The 21,820-nt window shown below is 50.0% G+C and overlaps 9 protein-coding genes across 9 annotated transcripts; 4 read left to right on the top strand and 5 right to left on the bottom strand.

Annotated features, from left to right (window-relative positions):
• Nucleotides 1–2,804: 2,804 nt before the first annotated feature.
• N7506_008304 (uncharacterized protein) lies at nt 2,805–6,556 on the top strand (the record flags this gene model as incomplete). The annotated part of the gene is made up of 5 exons (XM_056957597.1): nt 2,805–5,688; nt 5,740–5,937; nt 5,988–6,039; nt 6,087–6,433; nt 6,483–6,556. The coding sequence occupies 5 exons, from the start codon at nt 2,805–2,807 to the stop codon at nt 6,554–6,556; spliced, it is 3,555 nt and encodes a 1,184-aa protein (XP_056806987.1).
• Nucleotides 6,557–6,680: 124 nt separating this feature from the next.
• Nucleotides 6,681–7,903, top strand: N7506_008303 (cystathionine gamma-synthase; the record flags this gene model as incomplete). The annotated part of the gene is made up of 2 exons (XM_056957596.1): nt 6,681–6,827; nt 6,875–7,903. The coding sequence occupies 2 exons, from the start codon at nt 6,681–6,683 to the stop codon at nt 7,901–7,903; spliced, it is 1,176 nt and encodes a 391-aa protein (XP_056806986.1).
• A 189-nt stretch (nt 7,904–8,092) lies between these two features.
• N7506_008302 (MoaD/ThiS family protein) lies at nt 8,093–8,353 on the top strand (the record flags this gene model as incomplete). Its single annotated transcript, XM_056957595.1, has 1 exon — nt 8,093–8,353. One exon carries the CDS (start codon nt 8,093–8,095, stop codon nt 8,351–8,353), a length of 261 nt encoding a protein of 86 aa, XP_056806985.1.
• A 260-nt stretch (nt 8,354–8,613) lies between these two features.
• Nucleotides 8,614–9,323, bottom strand: N7506_008301 (uncharacterized protein; the record flags this gene model as incomplete). Its single annotated transcript, XM_056957594.1, has 3 exons — nt 8,614–8,698; nt 8,750–9,078; nt 9,162–9,323. The coding sequence occupies 3 exons, from the start codon at nt 9,321–9,323 to the stop codon at nt 8,614–8,616; spliced, it is 576 nt and encodes a 191-aa protein (XP_056806984.1).
• Nucleotides 9,324–10,567: 1,244 nt separating this feature from the next.
• N7506_008300 (FAD-binding oxidoreductase) lies at nt 10,568–12,307 on the bottom strand (the record flags this gene model as incomplete). The annotated part of the gene is made up of 6 exons (XM_056957593.1): nt 10,568–10,894; nt 10,947–11,142; nt 11,193–11,559; nt 11,607–11,720; nt 11,770–12,002; nt 12,051–12,307. The coding sequence occupies 6 exons, from the start codon at nt 12,305–12,307 to the stop codon at nt 10,568–10,570; spliced, it is 1,494 nt and encodes a 497-aa protein (XP_056806983.1).
• Nucleotides 12,308–14,556: 2,249 nt separating this feature from the next.
• Nucleotides 14,557–17,839, top strand: N7506_008299 (exoribonuclease II; the record flags this gene model as incomplete). The annotated part of the gene is made up of 2 exons (XM_056957592.1): nt 14,557–14,748; nt 14,822–17,839. The coding sequence occupies 2 exons, from the start codon at nt 14,557–14,559 to the stop codon at nt 17,837–17,839; spliced, it is 3,210 nt and encodes a 1,069-aa protein (XP_056806982.1).
• A 170-nt stretch (nt 17,840–18,009) lies between these two features.
• Nucleotides 18,010–18,719, bottom strand: N7506_008298 (MARVEL domain-containing protein; the record flags this gene model as incomplete). The annotated part of the gene is made up of 4 exons (XM_056957591.1): nt 18,010–18,151; nt 18,204–18,329; nt 18,392–18,504; nt 18,573–18,719. The coding sequence occupies 4 exons, from the start codon at nt 18,717–18,719 to the stop codon at nt 18,010–18,012; spliced, it is 528 nt and encodes a 175-aa protein (XP_056806981.1).
• Nucleotides 18,720–18,931: 212 nt separating this feature from the next.
• On the bottom strand, nt 18,932–19,913 carry N7506_008297 (Frag1/DRAM/Sfk1 family protein; the record flags this gene model as incomplete). Its single annotated transcript, XM_056957590.1, has 5 exons — nt 18,932–19,065; nt 19,116–19,324; nt 19,380–19,649; nt 19,700–19,781; nt 19,859–19,913. The coding sequence occupies 5 exons, from the start codon at nt 19,911–19,913 to the stop codon at nt 18,932–18,934; spliced, it is 750 nt and encodes a 249-aa protein (XP_056806980.1).
• Nucleotides 19,914–20,405: 492 nt separating this feature from the next.
• Nucleotides 20,406–21,559, bottom strand: N7506_008296 (putative C6 transcription factor; the record flags this gene model as incomplete). The annotated part of the gene is made up of 3 exons (XM_056957589.1): nt 20,406–20,970; nt 21,029–21,379; nt 21,426–21,559. 3 exons carry the CDS (start codon nt 21,557–21,559, stop codon nt 20,406–20,408), a joined length of 1,050 nt encoding a protein of 349 aa, XP_056806979.1.
• Between the last annotated feature and the right edge of the window lie 261 nt (nt 21,560–21,820).

Genomic DNA, 21,820 nt, shown 5'->3' with positions numbered 1-21,820 from the left:
TGAGCGTGGCTTCTGGGTTGACTGAGCTCGATGATTCGAATCTCAGCAACTTTGGTTGTACCACGGGGCTGTTCATTCCCACAGAAGTACCCATTTTGAAAACTCAGCGTGATCTACTCCATATACATATGCTAATCAAGTTGGATCGTTTTGGCATAGTCTTAGGAATCCTCGCCATCCTGTTGAATTCTTCCTTCGCCCGAGTCTCCAACGTTCCCAACCTTGCATCCCCTGATAGAGCCGGATGCCCCGAATCCATACACTTCTCTAGCATGAGGAGCGTCTATACGATGCACAAGCTACAGCCTCTTCATTGCAATCTGGTGATGCCTTTAGGATAGGCCTACTGCCCAGGTGGGTGCAAGAGCTTTTCGGGGTCATCCAGGTCCACGGGTGTACTGCAGTTGTGATGCTTGGTAGGCTTGAAGATTTTTCTTAAGGAGGGTTTGTTGCACAAGTATACTCTAGCCTTGGAAGGCTCTGTCTCGTGGTTTCCTTTTTCTTTGGGGATCGCACAATGCTGTTTCGAGATTTGTTTCCCCAATCCCTAATTCTCTGTTCACGGCTTAGCCAAGACTTACATTTCTCGACCAATCATGATGACTTGATAATTAGTTGGAACTTGGATGGGCAGCCAAAAAGACAGTTGGAAAGACAGTTGGAAAGACATTAAGAAAGATACTAAGAAAGATACTAAGAAAGACAGTTGGAAAGAGGTCACGAAGTTGATGATAGCTCTCTTCCTTTGCCAATCGAAATATGAGATTAAACTAATACATAACTACATCTGTTTATAAGCAACTATCATCGTCTTTTGGCCGCGCGTGAGCGCGGCACTGAGGCTTGTTATGTATTCTGCATTAACACCTGGTTCGAAAGCATTGCTTTGAACACTTTCTGTCGCGTACTGAATAGCTAGTCTTTGGCTCCAAGCAGAATTGCCGCTATCAGGATTGTAAATGCCTCCGTTTTAGAACATTGGGCCCAAAGGTGGTAGGTAATTTCAATAACTTGGTAGTGTTGAGCTCCCCGGGCCAAGGCTAGCCAAGAGTGCTCCAATGTAGGGCTAAGATTTGTCACAAGGTCAGCCCAAGCCCGAAGCCCACTCAACATGCCCACCTGGGCAGCCCTGGAGGTGTGGTCTAAGGCTTGTCCTCGGAGGTGGAGACATCTTCGTTATTTATATATTTATACGGAGTATGCTCGGTCAAATACGTAGTGACAGCGAGGTGAAACCAGCGATCGTTTCCTTGTCTTGCAGTTCTCATGCTTGACAGATCTACACAACCCCGGCCCCTGGCACGAGACCGACAAGGGCATGATGGCCTTAGTAATAGGGCAACCATGCGGGGTGAACCCAACTACCGGACTCCAAGGCTCCAGTTCTATCAATTGACGAGCAATTGCACAAGACACTTCCAAACGCTTGCGGGGTTTGGCGAGAAAATGGCTATCTCCAGGGCTGAAGTGCTCCCGGTGGATCTGAGTAAGACACGTAGCGGTGACGATCCAAGAACGATCTACCGGTGCAGGAAGCGTGCATTTCGTTATCAGCGACTCGACACCCTACATATTTCAGCGGAAATTAGAGCACGGCGAATGAGAAGCTCGGGGGGAAGCAGGGATCCGGCATGCGAACGGTGAATTCCGGAATGACCAAAAGGGGAAGCCGGGGAGTGAGCAGAAGAGCGCAAAAAAAGGGCATATGATCGAATGCCAGAATGAGCCACAGTTGAAGCCCAGTGTCTCAAGCCACGAGGGTCTACTTCCCAGGCTAGGGTCAAAATAGTATATAATTTCGGGCGCTAAAACGGCCCTAGATAAGATACCACAGGTGCCAAGAGGATTAGGTTGTGGGAGTGCATGAGAGTCATTTGGGAGAACTGCATAAGATACCAAATCCAGGATGTATATTATCATTGGATTCTGTAGCCCTCGCGACCTTACGATGTAATGTATCGGGGTAATATACGAAGGACAGCAAAGGACAGCTGGTTGCGCGTGCGACAGAAAGTCGTCAGCGGTGGGTCAGCTGTCCCGATCCGGACTAGTGCGGTTTCAATTCTGAGACGAGCGGGTTGTCTGTGCTGATTGGTCCGGGGGAGAAACTTGATGGCGTCGACGTTTTAAGGTGTATAGAGCTGGAGAATGGATATTAATATTCGGGGAATATAAAAGTAGTATACTGGTGCTTAAAAAAAGACATCCTTACTATTAATATGCCTCGGTACCACGTTGCACTCTATTCGAAGGATAGTACTCCCCAGAAACTTGCACTAAGGGAGCTCCACCGCGGCAATCCTGGTACCTGCGGAGTATCCCCCTGATAGAAGACATTCTTTTGAATATATTATCGACATCGGCTGCTGGTCCAGTTTCGTTGTCAATTTCCCTAGTAGAACCGAAATTCGGACTGGGTCTTGTTTGTAAGTGTTGATATTGTTTTGATGTGCGATTTATTCTCTCCGACCTCTGCGCAGTAGTATACTTCGTGGTGTGGTCTAATTTCCTTTCTCATAGAGCACGGGCGCTATCTCATTATACACACCCCTCCTTCCTAACTTTGGGACTCTGCACACTTCACTCCTCCAACTCTCCCTCGGTCTCCAATTTCCACCTTCCAACCCTGCGCGATTCACCACTCGAATCGCACCCTCACTACGCTGCCAACTCCTCCTACGCGCCAAAGCCCCTGTCGATCCTCCAGAACCGCACAGGGGTGGGTTCCAGAAACTGGCGCTCATTGTTCATTTTAACCTCAAGTCGTGCGATGTGGACAGGGTCTGCTCGCGAACTTGTTCGACATGCCCGCTGATGACCCGTTTTCCTTTCTGCCCGAGCAGCCTCAACCACAAGCGAAACCAAAGAAGCGCGATTGGCGTGAGAAGCTCTTTTCCAAGGACAAGAGTAAAGCTGCTGCGCAGACAAACCGAGAGATCGCAGATTTCCTGAGCACGTCGAGGACACCGGGCCCGGCGCCAGCGCCAGTACCAGCACCAGCACCCCCACTTAGCGACCCGAGATACATCCCTCCACAGAATGCCTACTCCCCTCCAGAACACCCAGGCTATCAGCCCAAGCCAGCCACAGCCCCCGCTCCCGTCCCGCCGCCGGTGCCATCCCATGACGATTACTCCGCGTTCGAGTTCGCAGACCGCCAGCATGAATCTGCCCCTGCCCCTGCCCCCGCCTCTGCCAAGCCCCATGGTCGCAAAGGCAAAGGGCTACGCGTGGGCTTCAGCAACCAGACACCGGATGTGATTGGTGAAGGTGGTGACGAGTCAGAGCAACCTACCATTGAGATCTCATGGGCTCGTCAAAAATCGCAGAACCGAGCCCCGTTGGGCAATATTTCGTCGCAAAATCCCTCTCGGTCCCATTTGCCGGACCTGCGACTTGACACATCGCTGGGCGATGGCGAGTCCCGACCTCGACGAGCTGGCTCTTCACCTCGGCGGGACGATTGGAAGCCGCCTCTCATGCAGAACATGCAGGATTCGGACTTCTTGCTCACTTTGCCGATGAGCGAAAGCGGCTCCAGGTTATCTTTCCGCGGAGACAGCGAAGAAAGCGCATTCGCGCAGCGGATACGTGATAAGATGCAAGCAGAGGAAGGTCGCGCGCTCCATCACCGTTATGATGACGATGTATCGTCCCCGGGTGTTGATGATGAGGACCTGCCTACTCCCCCGAGCCCACCAAGCCCTGAACCGCCTTTGAAAGGCCATCACGACCATAATGACCCCGAATCTGCCTACGAAACAGCCCCAACGTCAGTCACATCGCATGCGCCGTCAGTCTCGCTCTCAATGAGATCGATTGTAGACTCCATTCGGAACCCTCCGAGTCCCGCAGTACAACGTGCCCCCGCACCGGCAACTCTCAGTCCCATTGACCCTCGAATGCCTCCGAATCTTATCCCCGGTAGCCCTGGTAAGGTCTCGCCCACGCGTACCGATCCTCCGCCCCAACATCTGCCCGATCAAAATCCTGTCTCGCCACCCAGTCGCGAAGGCCAAGCGCCTAATCCAGAGCCCGTCCGCGCCCCGCAACCGCCTAAGTTCTCTATCCGCAACATCGCCAACCAAGTCGGTGATACCGCATTTGCCGAGTTCAAGGAATATAATGCACTGTATGAGAGCATTATCCAGCTTGCCGCTGAGAGTGTCAAGCCATTGATGGAGACCTCGCTGGGAGAATGGGTTCGCGCCGCGGTGTGGTGGTTCCTGCGAGGGAAAACCAGACTGGAAGTGTATGCCCGTTCGCGTGCAACATTGCCTCCCAGCTTTGCAAAACAGGCTGTCATTGACCTCGGAAAGGCGTTGTGGATTAATGAAAATATCGTTCCCAGCCATCCCGAACTTTCCCGGTATGGTTCCATGAGCATTGACTCCTTGATAGCCGTTGCAAACACTACAGGCGACAAAAACATGGTTGATAGCCTCAGCTTGCATCAAACCATAATCAATCACCTACGCTCGCTTTCTATGTCCATCAAACGCAACAACATTCTTGCTTTGGTTGTCTCAGATGAAGGCTCTCCTACACAACTGGATACGACTATCTGGCTACGATACCCTTTCTACGCCCCTGATGTATCGGCAGTTCTGTCCGGTGCCGCAACAAGGTCAATGCTAGCCGATAATGGAGGCAAAACACCAAGCTTAGTGCACATGATGCCACTGGGTGACACCAGTCGCTACTTCAGCTACGGTACATTGTTTGTGCAGGTTTGTGTCAGCTCTAGCGATGACGACGGGCAACAGCAATATGCTATGCCTTGTGCCCTGACGATTGTACGTGAACGGTCCGATTGGTATGTCTTCGCTGCCATCACCAGTCAAAGTCAGTTGGTCAACATCATGATCCAATCCGATCGCAAACAAGGTCCAACGTGGGAGGATGTAGACTGGCAAGTCCGGTCTCACTCCATGCGAGTTAAGCTCCCCAGAGGGTTCGAGCTGGATGTTATGTTCAAAGAAGAAGATTTCAAGACCCTCTGGAACATCGTCAAGTACACGCAGAAGTCGGAGGACAGTCTTCATCCCGAGGCAGGGGAGACTGTTGTCTTCGAGAATACCGTGAAGGTTTTCCAGTACATGGATCCAGGCACACCAAAGGCATTCCCTCCAGATCCAGTGGAAAGGTGTCGCGTGCGCTTATTTGAGCGTTCTGTCACTATCACCGAGGGAACAGGCACTCGCAACGCGCACCGTGGATTCCGATTGGCTGTCCTGACTAGTCCCAGGGTGAAGACCTTGAGTAGTATCCGCCATACTCTGGGCAATGGGTCACCAGTTGTATTCGGCCTTTTACGGGGCGAGGACGGTGCCCCTGCGCTATTGCTGAAGGTGACCGAAGATGGCCGCACGAGGTCAATGTTGATGACTTTCCACGAGGACGAGGAGCGTTCCAAAATACACTCCGTGTTGCTTGGCATGTTACCGCGCAATGGCGAAATCAAGTCGCCCGAGTTTGCCCTTACCTCCTACAGCATCGAACAGCCTGCGGATCCATTCAGCGGCCGGCCCCTTGTCAAACATCTGGACTTCCCTGCGGGGAGCGTATGCGTCATTGATCAGGAGCATGCCTACGTTGATCATGGCTATGGACCTACAATTCTTTCAGAGAATCTGAGAGCCCTTGTTGCAACCGAATGGGGCTCTGTCACAGATCGTATCAATTTAGGTGAGTTTTGATATCAGGATTTGTCCTTGAAAAAATGCTAACTGTGTGCAGGGCCCGGAGAATTGAAGGTGGGCCTAGACGTGCAACGTCCAACGAGCATGAGTCTTTTCCGCCCTGCGCAGCATGATATGACTCTCTCCCTTGCGGATAATCTCATCCCCCCAGAACTGCCCGGGAAAATGACCGGACTCCTGGAGAAGATCACGACCAAGCCCATGATTCGACGACTAGACTTCCCTACTATGCAAGGTATGTTCATTGGTTACTCTTTGCGTGCTAGATCACTAAACTTGCTACAGACCTTCACGCATTCGAGGCAGCAGTAACCGGCTTCCAGGTGCTTTATGATGGGTAAGTGGAATATTGTCTCCTAGTGGACTCCCTACTAACAAGAATAGGATGGCTTCATCTTTCTCAATCTCCCGACGACGCAGTATGGTCCCCATCTATAAGAAATGGGAAGCTTCTCTAGCTCGAGTTCAGATCGTTCGACAGGAAAAGGTCGTTCAACTGCTCGCTTTCTTCGGGGAGTTCCAACATGGTACTTGTATGAACTTTGTCCTGAAGGGCACAGATATCATGGAATCATTCGGTCGGTCTGGTAAATTTGGCATACGTATGGTTGATGCCAAGTTTGCGCTGCCAAAGAAGGACGAAGACCCTTCTTCAAACTTTGTGTGCCTCGACATGCCCGAGTATCCTATTGAACACGACGACATTGCTATCTCCTTTGATACTGAATCTGGTATGTGTGCTCTCGCAAACATCGTTGGACTATCACTAATACTTTGCAGCTCGTGCCACCTTCAAAGCAGCTCTTCCCGGGTCAGTACGAGAGCCATCGCGAATGGGCTCCATTCGCCGATAATAGCCGGGCGGTTACGTGATCGTTGATTACGTGGGATCCCCGCACCTACGAAGCGGGCCGTTGTCGGAGTCTTATATTTTGAACCTCGTGTATATCCAAACATAGCATACAGCATACTTCAACCATGTCTTCTTACGGCGCTTCCACGCGCTCCCTTCATGCCGATGATGCCCTGAACATCGTGACCGATGTCGCCCCTCCCCTACATCTCTCTACCACATTTCGTTACTCCAATGATCCTTCCAAGCTAGTCGCGGCCGCCGATGCAACTGTATGAATCATGTGTATTGCTCGGTTCTTCCATCTCTGACCATGTAGTCCGCCCCTGATCCCACCTCTCACGTTTACTCGCGCATGTCCGCGCCCAATCCCACCCGCTTTGAATTGATCCTCTCCTCCCTGCTCAATGGTCAAGCCGTAAGCTACTCCTCGGGCCTCTCAGCCCTCCACGGAGCTTTGACGCTCCTCAACCCGCGCAATATTTCCGTCGGCGATGGCTACCACGGTTGTCACGGAGTCATTGCTCTCTTCACCCGCAATAATGGCCTGAAGAAGCTTCCACTCGATTGCCCCGCCGAGTCTCTCGGGGAAGGCGACGTCATCCTCCTGGAAACACCCGTCAACCCCCTCGGAACGGCCTTCGATATAGCATCCTACGCTGCAAAGGCCCACTCTCGCGGTGCTATCCTTATCGTAGACTCTACTTTCGCCCCACCTGGTCTCCAAGAGCCCTTCGACTTTGGCGCCGATATCATCATGCATTCTGGTACGAAGTATTTCGGTGGCCACTCCGATCTGCTCTCCGGTGTACTGGTAACCAAGAACGAGCAGTGGGCCGCACAGCTCAAGACCGACCGTCTATTCATTGGGTCCGTGATGGGCAATATGGAATCCTGGCTCGGTGTCCGCAGTCTTCGAACCCTCGAAGTGCGCGTCCAGCGCCAGAGCGATAACGCTACTAAGCTGGTATCTTGGCTGGACGCTTCCCTACATGCGCCCAACCCAGTCCCGGGCTCAGTTGAGGCGGCGGTGCAGGCGGTTCTTCGGGATGTGGTTCACGCCTCATTGCAGGACGGCGGGGAATGGCTGAAGAAGCAGATGCCGAATGGGTTTGGGCCTGTTTTCGCAATCAATATGAAGGAAGAACAGTTCGCAAAGAAACTGCCCAGTTTGCTGCATTTCTTCCAGCACGCTACTAGTCTGGGTGGTGTGGAGACGCTCATTGAGTGGAGGGCCATGTCGGATAGTACGGTTGATCGGAGGTTGCTGAGGATCAGTGTGGGCTTGGAGAACTGGGAAGACCTGAAGAGTGATTTGGCGAGCGCATTTCAAGAGCTTGCCAAGTAAATAGATCTCTAGATGAAACTGAAACTGGCATTACATAGATTATAGCATTGCCCTTGACTTCGGGGACTGCCGAACTTACCCCGCTGTTATCGCAACTCCGAACTGATAGGAAGCTTTTGTTTTTCCCCTTTCACACTCCCTTCTCTCATTCTTCGTCTCAATTCTCGAGTCAGGGCTGTCTATTCAATCATGCCAGAAACATTCACAATCCACTACTTCGCTTCAGCGTCACAATACACTTCAAAACATACCGAAAGTCTACCCGCCCCACAGAGGCTATCCGACCTCTTCGGCGAGCTCGAGAAGCGGTACCCCGGAATTGTCGCCAAGGTCCTCTCCAGCTGTGGTGTCAGCTTGAATGGGGAATATGTTGATGTCGAGGAGGATTTGGACGTTGTGATTCAAGCCGGTGGCGAAGTGGCTGTCATTCCACCTGTGAGCTCCGGCTGAAGGAGGTTCTGCGATTTGAACTGCATGAATCAATCTACTTTGTACATTTATTTTCTTTTTTTCAAATCTCGCTCACATGATTGGATTGATTAAAGTCAAACTCAGGTTATTAATGCATACGCTGTAAATATCACAAAACAAGCAACAAGATACCAACTCGCTCACTTGGCTTTTTGCCAAATAACTAGACTCCAGAGGCAGCAGTTCCCGAGGTCTTTCCATCAAGCGCGCTCATTGTTTTGACATTTGGTAGATTCTCTCTACTCCATCTCCTTGGTTGCGAGAGCCTTCTTCTTCTGTTGCCACAGCAAACCGCTACAGATAGAGGAAAAGAAAAACAAGATGCTACAAAGAGGTCAGTATTCTCTCAAAATTTTGATGTTCAGACAAACTCACCAAAGCGCAATGGCCAATCCCCAAACGGCCTTCATTTCGACGCAAATCGCCTTTGAAGCCCCGACGAATGCAACATAATCGATCTTTCCGGTGATGTTGGCAATATAGCTCGACACTCGAGATGCAAATGCGTAGAGAGTAGCATCGGAATCGCCTAGCTCGGCCAATGTAGAGCACTTAAGGTAGGAAAGCGGCTTTCCAACGATAACGGCGACAACAATCAGGGCGATGAGCAATAGCAAGTCCAACACTGCCACAATGAGGAAAGGTAGGATGTCATCCATGTAAAGAATAGTCGAGATGATGCAGTATATCACAGCAATGCACGTCTGTGAACGATTGAGACTGTTAGTGAGATCCTCAACTCAAGGTTTGGGGCTATGGTGTATTTGAATGCAAGCAAGGGACATACCACACTGATCGTGCCGATGAGGACATTAGGCGGGGTGCCATTATTGGAAACAATCACGCTGATGAATTTGGCTGTCATTCCAACTACTGCAATGAGAGAGCAGGCTTGGAAAAGGCGAGCAAGCTGGAAGGTTGCGCCGAGGGCACCGTAGCGAGGACCCATGTTGATATAGCGGATGATACAAATGAAGGGATTGAGGCGACGGGTTCGAATTGGTGTACGTATGAATGAGTCGAGACACGGACTTTAGAGGGCTGCGGGCGATAGTTATAGTCGAAGACAAAGGCTTTTGAGTACTTGAACAAAAGAGAAAAGACTTGAAGAACAAAGGGAGTGTGTTCTGAAAGAAAGTGAAGTTGGCTGTCAGATTGAAGAATGGACTGGCGCGGCCTAACTATTTATACCGATTGAACAAAGCAGCCCTTTTGAAGATGACCTCAGACTTCCAGTTCTAGACCATATCAGGCCAGGGTTCTGCAATCTAGACCTTGAGTTGATTCGGTGGGCCATGCTTTGTGTGTTACAGATTGTCTGGGGAAGATGGCCCGACGAATAGATTCGCTTTGAGCTGTCTGCCGAATAAAGCGATCGGCATAGGTGGCAGAGCTGTAAAATCTAGAGTTATGTCCCCTTGATACTAAAGAAATTCACTAAGAAAGTTGATAGAGCTGGAAATAGCGGCGGTTCCACCCCGGCGCATATAGGCGCTTGGGAGAAACCCTAACTTGCTCCCGGCGCTTCTCAGCCATTCGTTCTGCGATCCAGTTTAAATCTGACACGGGCGCTTACTTTAATAAATATTTTGAGCTGGGGATGGTCGATCATGTTTCATGATATTACTCTGAGCCTATAAGCTCGAAAATCTATTTTCCGAGCCGCTTCTTGAAATATGTTCAAATTCAACGGCAACTGTTGGGCGGATCGCTGGTGAGCCCGAGATGCATCTCCTTCTATTCTCAGTGAGATCTTCGTCGAGGAGAAATATGACAGAACCAACGATTCTTGGGTGAGGGATGAAGCCAAAAATCTGGGCAGCGTCTTTATGGTCAAGATGCCCACGTTGAAAGGTTAATATCTACTTCAACCTTGGAACCTTCCATGGTCGGAACTATTTTATCTAAATCTGAAAGGGAAACCTTGGAAGTAATTTTTGAGCGAGACAGATGGGCAAAATAAAGCCTATACCGTGATAAACCTTGGAAGCCACCCTCTACCGATAATTAATGGTTTCTACACCTGCCATGGTGACTCAGATCGTCCGAGGTCAGTTCATAGCGAAAGTGAGAAACAGATAGGTTCCACGAGATATCAAGAAGAGATTGTTTTAGTCTCATGAGCTTGAAATGAGACAAAATATTAAATGATTATATAGTTGTGTATACCCGGAAATTTTGCCTTGGGGGCGTTTACTCGGTCAGTCTCCATCCACCGCTGGTCCGCTTCTGGAAGAACCCATCGGGATCATATCGCTTCCTAGTCTGGAGCGCCAGCTCCTTGGATGCCGGGCTGATACGGCTCCAATAATCTTGACGGTAGTAGGCGTCATTCATGAACAAGGGACGGTACACGTCGGGCAATAGGCCCTTGTCGACATTTTTCTGGACTAAGTTGTCCAGGCCTTGGTAAAGTTCGACGTTGGCTGCATCAATCTTCTCGTCATCGATGGCTAGCCCATAGGAGAAATCGAGTTCAATGAAGATGTAGGGCTGGTCCGAGGGCACGTCAAGAAGGTCCTGAGAAAGAGTTAGTTTGATGAGATCCGCAACTTGGAATTTTGTATCTTACTCCACCGCGGTCCTTGGCCTTCTGTGAGAAAGTTCTGGGGACGGGCTGGAAAGCAATTGAGCCCAGGACACCGGTCACCTCCAGCACTGACTGGGTGACATTGAACCAGTGATCGTAGTATTCCTGCAGCACTCCTGAGCCCACCGTCTTGTTAGGGAGAGGTGTAGTCTCGGTGGCGATGGTGTAGCGTTGGCCACTAATAGCCAGTCAATAATTTTCCCATTATGCACTTCCGAAGTGACTTACTGGAGAATGAAGAAGTTATTGTTCTTGAGTAGGTCGTAGTAAGTATCCCAGGTCTTGGCGGTAGAGGTGTGCTCAATGTCAGTGAACTCATCAAAGACTCCCGCAGGTGGCTCGGGTCCATCGTAGAAGACAAACATGATCCAGAAATCGATGACCAGACCGTGCTCTGAGGTCAAAATGATTGCGGCCTTGTCATCAGGATACTCATCGACAAAGTTACGCAGAGCTTTCAGGAGTTGGGGGGTTTTGTCGGATGTGAAAATGAAGTTACCACCCCAGACCTTATGGTCTTGGGGGTGAGTCTGCATGGTGTATGCAGTGACAACACCGAAGTTGTTTCCTCCACCTTTCAAGCTTGCAAAGAGGTCTATCCAGTGTCAGCCGTTGCCTTGAGCAGCCACAATCACTACTCACCAGTGTTTTCTTTCTCGGTTGCGTGGACGATAGTGCCGTTGGCAAGGACAACTTCGTAGTCAACGACGTTGTTGGCCGCCCAGCCGTATTGTGTGCTCAAGAAGCTCATGCCACCTGGAACTCATTAGATTTGATTGCACGCACAGAGCCTCTTTCCACATACCTCCAAGCATATATCCGCCAATTCCGACACCACCGAGACGGCCGCCAACAACGCACCGACCAGTTCCATCAAGTCCCTTCTGGGCCTCTTCCCATGACAGACCCGGGCCGATGATGGCGGTATGATCGTCGGGATTATAGTCAACTTGATCCAAGTTCTTTGTCGAAACCAAGAGGCCGTCTTGGATACTAGCGAACCCATTGTTGGGCATGTGACCTCCACTCTTGACCGCGCTGCTTGAGGTTAGATCGGATCCTTGCTATGGAAGGGGCAAAACCAACAAAAGAGTTTCCACGTCGTGGAGGTTTTTGATCACTTGCGCCATCTCCGCTGCGCTAGAAGGAGCGGCGATACACGTTGGCTTGAGGTCACCACATGCTGCGGACCAATATTTGGTGAGGTCGTTGGAATAGTCCAACGTGAGAGGGTATTCGATATCGATTCCACCGTCTTTCAGGGTTGAGCAGATGTCTGCCAGTGCCTGTGGCGCAAAGGCGAGGGAAAGCGCCAAAGCGCGCCATCCATTACCTCCAAACATTAGCGCGATGTTACTTTATACTGTATGCAATATACAAGAGAAATCTTGAAAAGCGACGGAATTTTGGCAGTGCAAGCCTTGATAGAGACACAGCTTCGGAATTTCAGGATGCGGGACCCATGGTATATAACCCTGAGCACTACCTAGCAATGACCCAGAGACTCCTGATCGGAGGTTATCCTTCAAGCCCCTCTTGGATAGTGGATGGACCCAATAGGGGCTCCACCGCGATCGGGTAAGAATCTTCCGCAGAGCCATTCTTCAGCCAAGGGAGCCCGGGTCCACTAGGCGATACTCACTTGGGCAAGATCTCACCAGCTGTGGGCTCCATCTTACATCAAGGAGCTTCATGTTATGGCTTTCTTTTTGCGGAACTCGGCACTGAAGAGTCTGTACTCTCATCAGGGAAGCACATGGCGTCCGAAAGATGAACCCTCGGATATTCCATAACTTTGAAATAAGGGAGAGTCTGAAGTTTGCGCTCGGGTCAAACTCTGCCTTCTAGCCGAATGCCCATCTTGCCCCGATCCGCGTGAACTTGGTGTACAAGTAATACTAGCTATGGGCGAGGGTTGGAGTGTACGCAGCAGTAAGCCCAATCAGACAAGTCGCTCTCGAATGTCAAACCGAGATGCCAACGCTCAATCGACGTCTCGGCGATCATTTTGACTGTTTCTGGCAATGCTTGAGACTCGACTTGTACTAGCACAAGCAGAGTGACCCAGAGATCGTCAGGTTCCCCAAGGCTTTTGACTTTAGTTCGGGGCATTGGCATGTTGAAGTTTAGCTGAGTTAGTTCTGCGGTATTGTCGGACAAAGAGCCGAGCCCAAAGCTAGCTTGGATTTTGCTGCCGTACACTGAATAGCGCAGCCACAGCGCAAATGAATCAAGAACCTCCCATCTTTTGCACGAATCATTCTCATCACACACGACACCGAAAAGCCCAGTGGGGCGCGATGATGTGAAACGGGTGGAACGATCGACAAGTGAGCCTACCGGGAACGCAGTAGCCAAAGTGGATCTCGCGGGGGATTGTCCTTGAAAAGGTTCCTGTTCCTGAAGGCCAGCTCGCTTAGACAAGTGAGGAAGGGATGCTCACGACCTGTCAAGTTTGATGTGTGTCGATCCACATGTTCGGCCCCTTGTGCCATTATTGCTAGGAGTTGGGCTTACCATCACATGAATTTGGTTCGCTCCGAACACTGACCGAGGTGGGTACCAGTAAACGATTGCGAGCACGCTGGAGTCGTTAGCTGCTGTTTTAAAAAAAGACTGCGATGATCATCATGGAAAACGCTTCGCTTAGAGCAACAAATATTAGTACAAGTCCACCACGCGAGCAATCGATCAGAACCCGTGCAACCAGCCCCTGAATTGCGTCGAAACCGATTAGGCGCGTTGACTCCGTTTCTAATGCTCCCGGTCACACTTTCTCCAATTGTTGCAAAGCAAAGGCACATTTGAAAAAAAATTATATAGGGCACAGTCTGATGAGTCAATTCACACATAACGGCTGGGGCACCATGGTGCCCCAGGTCATTTTACTAGCCAGCCGATGGAACCTTTCTTGGACATTGCCGGAGATAGAAACCGTCTTTGCGAATAGATCAAGACTCTCGGCTCAAGACAGGTACCTCTTATGAGTCTAGCAAGCGGTTCGTGGTTGGGCTTTAGAAAACCGCAAGCCTCCTAATGGGCAAAGCAGAGACGCATCCATGGATCGAATTGAGACGAGATAGGTTATCGGATCCCGAGGTGGGGTACAAATACGATTGGTGAGAAACAAGAGAAGTCCTCAGTCAAATGTATGCAACGGTACGGAGTATTTTGAACCAACGCCTTGAAAGTGAGCTACCACATCTCGAGGCTAGACACGTTAAATGGGTAGACTCAAATGTCACTGGTTGGAGTTCCCTCCGCGCAATACGGAGTAGTGAACACAGAAATAGTTGAGGGAGCACAAAGCGACATATGACGAACCAACTAGCTCTTCATGACATACCATACTACGGAGTACTCCGTACACGGTCTCCGAGTTGACTGGAGGTTTGGTACGGAGTAATTATTCAAGAAACAACTTTGAAACTGGCTGGTATACTTCCTTCCCGTGATTTGATTGGCTAAAGCACTGGCTGTGGTCACGAGACCCACTACATACCGCCCTGGGCGGTATCGCAATGACAGGCAGAATGATCCAGTTTTCAAGAGAGATGCGAAAGTGACCTTGACCAACGTCTTACGGCTGGCCATGTCAATTACGAGAATAAGGGCTTTGCAGAAGCTAGGAGCTCTTGATGGCTCTCATCTCAGCTACAAGTCCAAACAGACACCCGCATCATGGGTTGTCCGCACGCCCGCCACATCCACGTTGCCCTGGGGGCGACGCTCCTTCAGATCGACAACAGTGAATGGTAATAAGGCCCCTGGCGATGAAAGCAAGGTGTGTGGGATATTGAAACATTACAGGAGTGAAGAAAAAAACGGCAAGCTAACCTCTGCGATCTCGGTACTAGAATCAATCGACCGACAACCAAATACCTCAGCTTTCTCCTTCCGACAACAATTTGCTCCTCAAATCCCAATTCGAAATTCACGGGGATATCAGAGAATATTTGCGAAGATGGCAGGAGACCAATCCTCCTGTATTGGATCCCCTCATGAGAGCAACCGGTGATCAGTCAGTTCAAGACTCCGGCCAGATCGTGGGCAACATGCCAAACGGCCGAGAAGCTAGAGAACTCTGGGGCGATCCAAACCGACCGCAGCAGGAGAGCCTACATACAGAGGAATATGAAGGCGAATTTCTTGAGCCAGGCGATCTTGTTGCCCGGTTAAACGCCGATGGAATCTTCAATTATGCGATCTATGTCCGGTCTGTCCATAAGCAAAAGCAGTTTTATAGCTCCAACGGGAATTGGCGCATTTGCTCTAACATGGAACTTGATTATGTGATCAAAGACTTTGCTCCGGTTGAACTGATTGAGCCTCTGAAGCCTTGGTTCCCAGACACAGAAGCTATTGCGAACGAAGATCTTCAACTAGCGCCAGAGGGTGGTTTACCTCGGTCAGTGGGTGGTCAACTTTTGGAGATGATGAATAACTTCAAAACCCACACCTTGGCGTTTTACAGAGAAAATTCCCAGGTTCTGGATGATCTGCACAGCCAGGTGGCAGATGAGACAGAAATTCTTCATCTCACACTCGAACAATTGACAATGAATGTTCTTGGTATCGAAGAGGACGAGCTCACCAGCGTCAATATCTTTGCTGTTCATCAGGCTGTCCGTCGCTTTCCTTTCCTCGTTGAAAAAGAGTCGAGCTCTGTGTTCAGTCGGATGTACATTGTGCAACCGAAAAGAATTGCCAATATTGTCAAGCAAGTTGTCGATTGGACTCACGAACACCAAGATCATTGCGTTCAGAGTGTATTGGCGAAGAGCACCCAAAAGCAAATGAGCGGCCATCCCATGCAGCAATTCCTGTCTAAGGCACAGCGGTTGATTCGTTTGAGCCGAAAGGTTCGCTCTCCCACTGTAATGTCCAGCGTCGGTCCATCGTCCCAGAGATTCCCGGCGAACAAGGACGGAAATCCGATGGTTTACCGAGAGATGCCCACTGAGCAGTTCAACGCGAACGATCAGATGATCATTGAATATCTGCAGCTCTATGCTGTCCCTACTATCATCATGCCCTCTGGCACTTTGAGATCGACCGCAACACACATCATGAGAGCGACGGGCATGTACAACGCCATTGGTCTGAGCGAGGCTTCAACGCGGCTTCTGCTGCAAGAGCTTGGTGTGATCGCGCCATGGGAAAACCTGTTCCCACTTGACCAATATCTGATGCTTCCTGGTCACGGGGTGTCACTTGCAAAGGATTTGGAGGCCGAAGAAGTTGTGCAGTCATGCCAGAATATCGCAACTGAGCGGTTGCAAGATTCCATGCAAGACTTGAGGAAGGACTGGGGAGATATGCCTGTGTATTGTGTGGATGATGTGACAGCACAGGAGATCGATGATGGTATCTCATTGGAGAAGATTCCAGGTTCAAGCAACGAGTTCTGGGTGCACGTCCATGTGGCCAATCCAACGGCATTCCTTCAACATGACGACCCTATCATTGAATATGCGTCGACACGCCTGTCCACATCCTACCTTCCAGAACGCACCTATCCTATGCTTCCCAATACCCTCACTGAGCCTAACTTCAGCTTGGCTGCTGGCCGGCCTGTGCTCACGTTCAGTGCCAAGATGAACTTGCAAGGCGAACTCCTGGATAGTAAAATTCAAAACGGCACGATTCACAACGTCATCAACATGACGCATAAAACACTGCGTGGCGTCTTCAATTCCGAGTCCGATGCAACCTCCAAGCCTCTGATTGTGGGTGGTGAGTACACCAGCCCACAGCAACCTGAAGGCAAAATCATTCAAGAGTCCCTTCGCCCCGAGGAACTGGAGAATTTCCACACCATGCGACAACTGATGTTGGCTTTCCGCGAAATCCGAAAGGGGAATGGTGCCATGGACTCCACGCCTCTTCGTCCAAACCTTGCCATCTCAGTCCAGGCAGGCAGCGAGGGAATGAAACCCTATGAGATGCAAGCTTCACAAGGACGGTACTATCTTGGAGACCCAGTTATCCGCCTCTCCCTCAACGAAAAATTCGACCCGTACGAGGTTCGTGACCAATCCAAAGACAACTTGATCTCGCTTGTGATGAACTTAGCTGGACACGTCTCTGGCCAATTCTGTGCTGCCCGTAACATCCCGGCCATCTTCGATGGAACCTGGTATGATCCAGAATACGGGCGCCTCACCAACAAGAACCTCAATCAGTTTGGTGGCGAAGGCTTTTTCCAAATGGTTGCCCCTCTGGCTCGATCATCGACCAGCCCAATTCATCACCACTTCCTGGGTCTTCCGGCATACGTCAAAAGTACGAGTCCACTACGTCGGTATACAGACATAGTTGCACACTATCAGATTGAGGCAGCTTTGCGCTTTGAGCATGAGCATGGCCGTCAATTCAACGCCCTGACAGACAGCCCTGATCCCGCTGCCGACCTGGCCGACGTTGATGGGGTCTCTCCGAACGATTCTTCTTCCACTCCAACCTCCCTCCTCCCCTTCTCCAAGTCCACACTGGACGCCTACATTTCCAACACACAACCTCTCCGCACACATCTCCGCTGGCTCGATACCTTCTCCTCCCAACATTGGGCGTGCATGCTTCTCTTCCGCGCATTCTATTTCGACGAATGTGCTCTTCCCGATACATTCCCCTGTGTACTCCGTACGCCTCGTCAAAGGCCCAAACAGTTCGACACGGAATATTCTGCGGTGATTGCCAACATGGGACTGAATTGCGCGGTGACGATTCCAGAGGACTTTGCCGATAAAGACAAACTGGACACTTTCTGTCTTGTTGATGCCCGTATTACCGCAGTCGATATGGCTACTTTTGAGGTCACACTCGAGGCTACTCGATTTGTAAAGCCATTCGAGAGAACGGGCGAGTGGGCTTAAGGCCGACTTGTACATTACTGTATTATATGCGTCCTCAGAAGGCGTCCAATCTGTATCATTAAAGATCAACCTTGGAACTAAAGAATCCCCAGATTATTCCCCCTCATTCAAGAGAAAAGGTGCACTGCGGCCCCGGGTGTCCAATAGAAAAATAGAAAAGTGCATCCAATCTACCTCGAGTCCATCACACCGGCGGATTGAAGATTATGCTCCAAGTTCGCATGACCATTCTTCCTTTCCTGCATCGGGAGATCGTCATTGTGGCGGTAAATGTACAAGAGCTCGAATATCATGGCACCAAAGGAGGTGAAGCTTTGTCGTTAGCAGGCGATCATAGTAAAATATGGCTTCAAGCTCGACTTACAATGCAATGAAGCTGAATGCTTCCGCCGCGTATTTCCGGCTACAAACCGTTTGTCTGTTCCAAAGATGGACACTGCAGCTGACTCGGTTGAAGTTCTCAGCCAGGAAAATGAAGGAAGTGAGCCAGCTTATAATGGTTAGTTTAATCACACCTTTACGATGATATAGGAGAGAACGAATCATGCTCACAGATAAGAAATCACTACATCCATAAATAGCAGAGGGAGAACGTGCCATCTACGGCGTTTGGTGAGGCAGCTTGTAGTCAACGTTATGCCGTAGACGACCGGGGTGAGGACAGCCTGGATTTGAGTTAGAAACAACTATTCATGCAGGTCCAAGGTACGAAACTGGAACAAAAGAAACATACTATGACCAATGAAAATATCACAGTGAGAGTCTTCGTCTCAGTGACTGCCCAAGCCGTTATGCCGAGGACAACGAATGAGCTGACACATTGTATTACATGTGCGAGAGTCGAGACTGTACCGTAAGGGTGTTCGTAGAAGGTTGTCATTGTGAATAGTTAATGTTTGAAAATAATTCTGTGCCTTTTTTTGCTGAAATGGGGGTTCTTAAGGGATATTCACGGGAGTGGATGTAATGAAAATGTATGAGGTCACCACATGGGATCGTACCAAAGTCCAGGCTCTCTGGGCCTTGATTTGTTCCAAGAATCGAGTATAATTAAGTATTATGTATAATATAATGACATATAGAATATAGATTTCAGAAGTCCACAGGGCCATCGGGTGTGGGTCGAAGGTACTTCTCGCCCTGGGGAACACGTTTCTTCGTCCGCACAGAGGGCAACAAGTCAATGACAAATGAAAAGACAAAGAATGCGAAAATGAGAGCAGCGACTGCTTCAGTTAGTATACATCGCTTTGAATAGGAAAAATTGGAAACGTACCCCATTCCAAAACAGCGGCGACATTTTTGCGGTTTTTGGTTTTGGCTCCCATGCACACACCAAATCCAATAGCAACGCCAAGTTCGCCAATCACAAAGAGCGCCTTGATGCCGAAACTGACGAGCAAGATTCGAGCTTGAGGGCGGTAGTAAAGACCGATGTAAATGTATTCCAGACATATGAGGACGGCGGAAATCACGTAGCTCGCGCTGGGAGGTCAGTCAGTATGGTGTTGATCGAGGGGAGTCCAAGGGTCAATCGTACATAAACATAATCAAGAAGCCGTAGTGTTGGTTATGGTGGCGTTTTGCGTCGAAGATGGACAGCAAGATCAACCCCAGAGCTCCAGTAACCGAGAACGCGATAGATCCAATAGCGCAGGCCTTGTCGAATCGTCCTCTATTCTTGGCCAATTGGCCGGCGTGTCGGAGCCAGCGCTCTGCAAGAAGAGATAAGTCCATAAAAACGACTGTTACTGCACTACCGGCGATGAACAGCGGCTTAATTCCCTCGGCGCCAATATGCGAAATGTACCTGTTCTGAATAAGTCGCCATCCTATGCGCTTGGTCTGAATAAAACTCACGGAATGGTCTGTCCATGGCTCATAGTAGTGTAATGCGGTTTCCCATCCGCCGCCCATGCCCCAAGCATGGCGACCAGCGTCGCTGAAAGAGGGTTAGCTACACCATGCGGATCGCGTTGATTGCGCTGATCACGCGACACACAAAAACTTGGAACTTACCTATCCACACGCATCCTGCGACGATGGGAAACACCCAGAAGGAGATTATCCACATGCTATGCGACCCCCGGAAAAATCTTGAGATCTAAAATTCTCGAAAATGGGGTGGGCGCCCTGGTTTTATTGGCCGCAAGGGATGCTGAGATTGCAAAGAGAGGATCTTCAGCTGTTGAGCCAGGGGTCGCAAGCAAGGATATCACGCCAAACCCTAAAATGCACGATCAGAGGGCATTCACAACAGCGATCGGGTTGTACTAACTTTTGTGGCACTTGGAGGAACTGGTGGCTTTCGGACTGAAAAGGAGGCTTCTGAGCGGCTCGGATGCGTCGGGTTGATGACATCAGCACAGTGGACCTGTCGATCTTATACTTGATGAAGCTAATTGAAATCAACTCTACAAGTGTAGCTAATTAGCGGTACTACATTGGTGGCTAGCCAAATGCAGCCCTCTGTATGAATTGGGCTTCGATCTGCAGGGTCCGGTGGAGCTTGGGACAAGCTCGGAGAAGTGGGACAGCCATGAATCTATACACAAACACCGGGCCCTCACAAATTCTCCATGGCTCGAATCAGAGCTTCCAGGGTCTGCGCACTGACAGCAGAAGCGTCAACTTTCCTAGTAACCCGCTGCACCACGTAATCCGCCGAAAGTGAAGTGATGTCAGTCTCGGACCATAAGTCCGAGTTCAGATGCTTGAAGATAGCAGCCACCTTGGTTGGAATGAGATTCGGGTCGAGGTCATTCGACTTCAGGACGAGCTCGATCGTCCGCAGGAACGCTTTGCATAATCTGCCCCAGCCAAGACTCATATGCCAGAGTCCCACGACACAGCTCTCGAGTACAAGGGTCCATTTCAGGTCATTGGCGTCGAGTCGCGAGGTAGCGTGCACACCCCCGAGACAGAAGTAGTGGAGCATAACGATCGGTATCGACTTCCAACCGTGGCGGTGTTTGAACAGGAGAATCAAAGAGCCAATAGTCTCCATCGCCTGGTCTTTGACTTCTTCGAAGTCGGGCTGCCCAACTACCAATTCTTCTGAATCAAGTGTTGGGTCTGACTTTGTTGATATCAGAGTAGCTAGAGAGATCAAGGTAGCTTGGTAGTAGAAACTAATCTGGTTAATATTCATTTCCGATGTTTTGGTAAGCATTGAAATGAAACACTTACTGTAGACATAAAATGTGAGGGGTGGTGTTGGACTCGGGCATGACAGATTGTGGCAGGTTAGCTTTCCAGTGAATAAGCCTCTGGTGTATCTGACGGCAGTAGTCCAAATCGTGAGGGGTCATAGACCTTTCTCCGAGATTCAGAGAAAAAGAAGCAATTTCGTTCACGATGGCTGCCAGTGCACTCCGATACTGGAGAGTAGTATAATAGTTCGGTCGAGAGGTAGGTCCCTCAAAGGGATATGGACTCCATTCATCATTCTTGTCAAGTTGTTCCGCCTGCTCAGGCGAGCAGTTGAGGGGAGGAGGGTTTGGCCACGGGGATACCTTCCGGTAGACTTGCGATGCCAGTCTATCTTGCGGTCAGAAAGGAATCGATAAGGGAGTAAGGAACTTACGCCTGAACATCGAAGATGGCCCATGAGACCATTTCCCGGGATAACTCTGATGAGGAAAAACCCCTTTGATCGTCACTTCCACCGTCCTGGGGTATGTGTAGGCCCTGCTGGGAATAGGATTTTGCCCCGTTCATGATGAACTGGGTACCCAGTCGATCAAGTCCAAAGGTGCAAGAAAGAAGTCCCAGCAGGATACCAGATTGAATGGTCGGTAGATCCCGTCTCCCCTTGTAATTTTCCCAGAGCGGTTGAATTTCGTCATACAGTTTTTGCCCCAGTACCTTTTCCTCTCTCCGATCTGCGATTTGGTTTAGTCTATATGAAAAGCTCTGCGGATATAGTCAGTATGAAGTCTCGGTCGAGGGATAGTATCAGGTTCATACAATTCCGAAGAA

The sequence above is a fragment of the Penicillium brevicompactum genome (assembly GCF_028827555.1).
Source record: "Penicillium brevicompactum strain IBT 35665 chromosome Unknown utg000006l_segment0_segment0, whole genome shotgun sequence".
Taxonomy (NCBI): Eukaryota; Fungi; Ascomycota; class Eurotiomycetes; order Eurotiales; family Aspergillaceae; genus Penicillium; species Penicillium brevicompactum.
The sequence above is the reverse complement of the archived record's forward strand: the minus strand, read 5'-3'. Positions and strand labels throughout refer to the sequence as shown.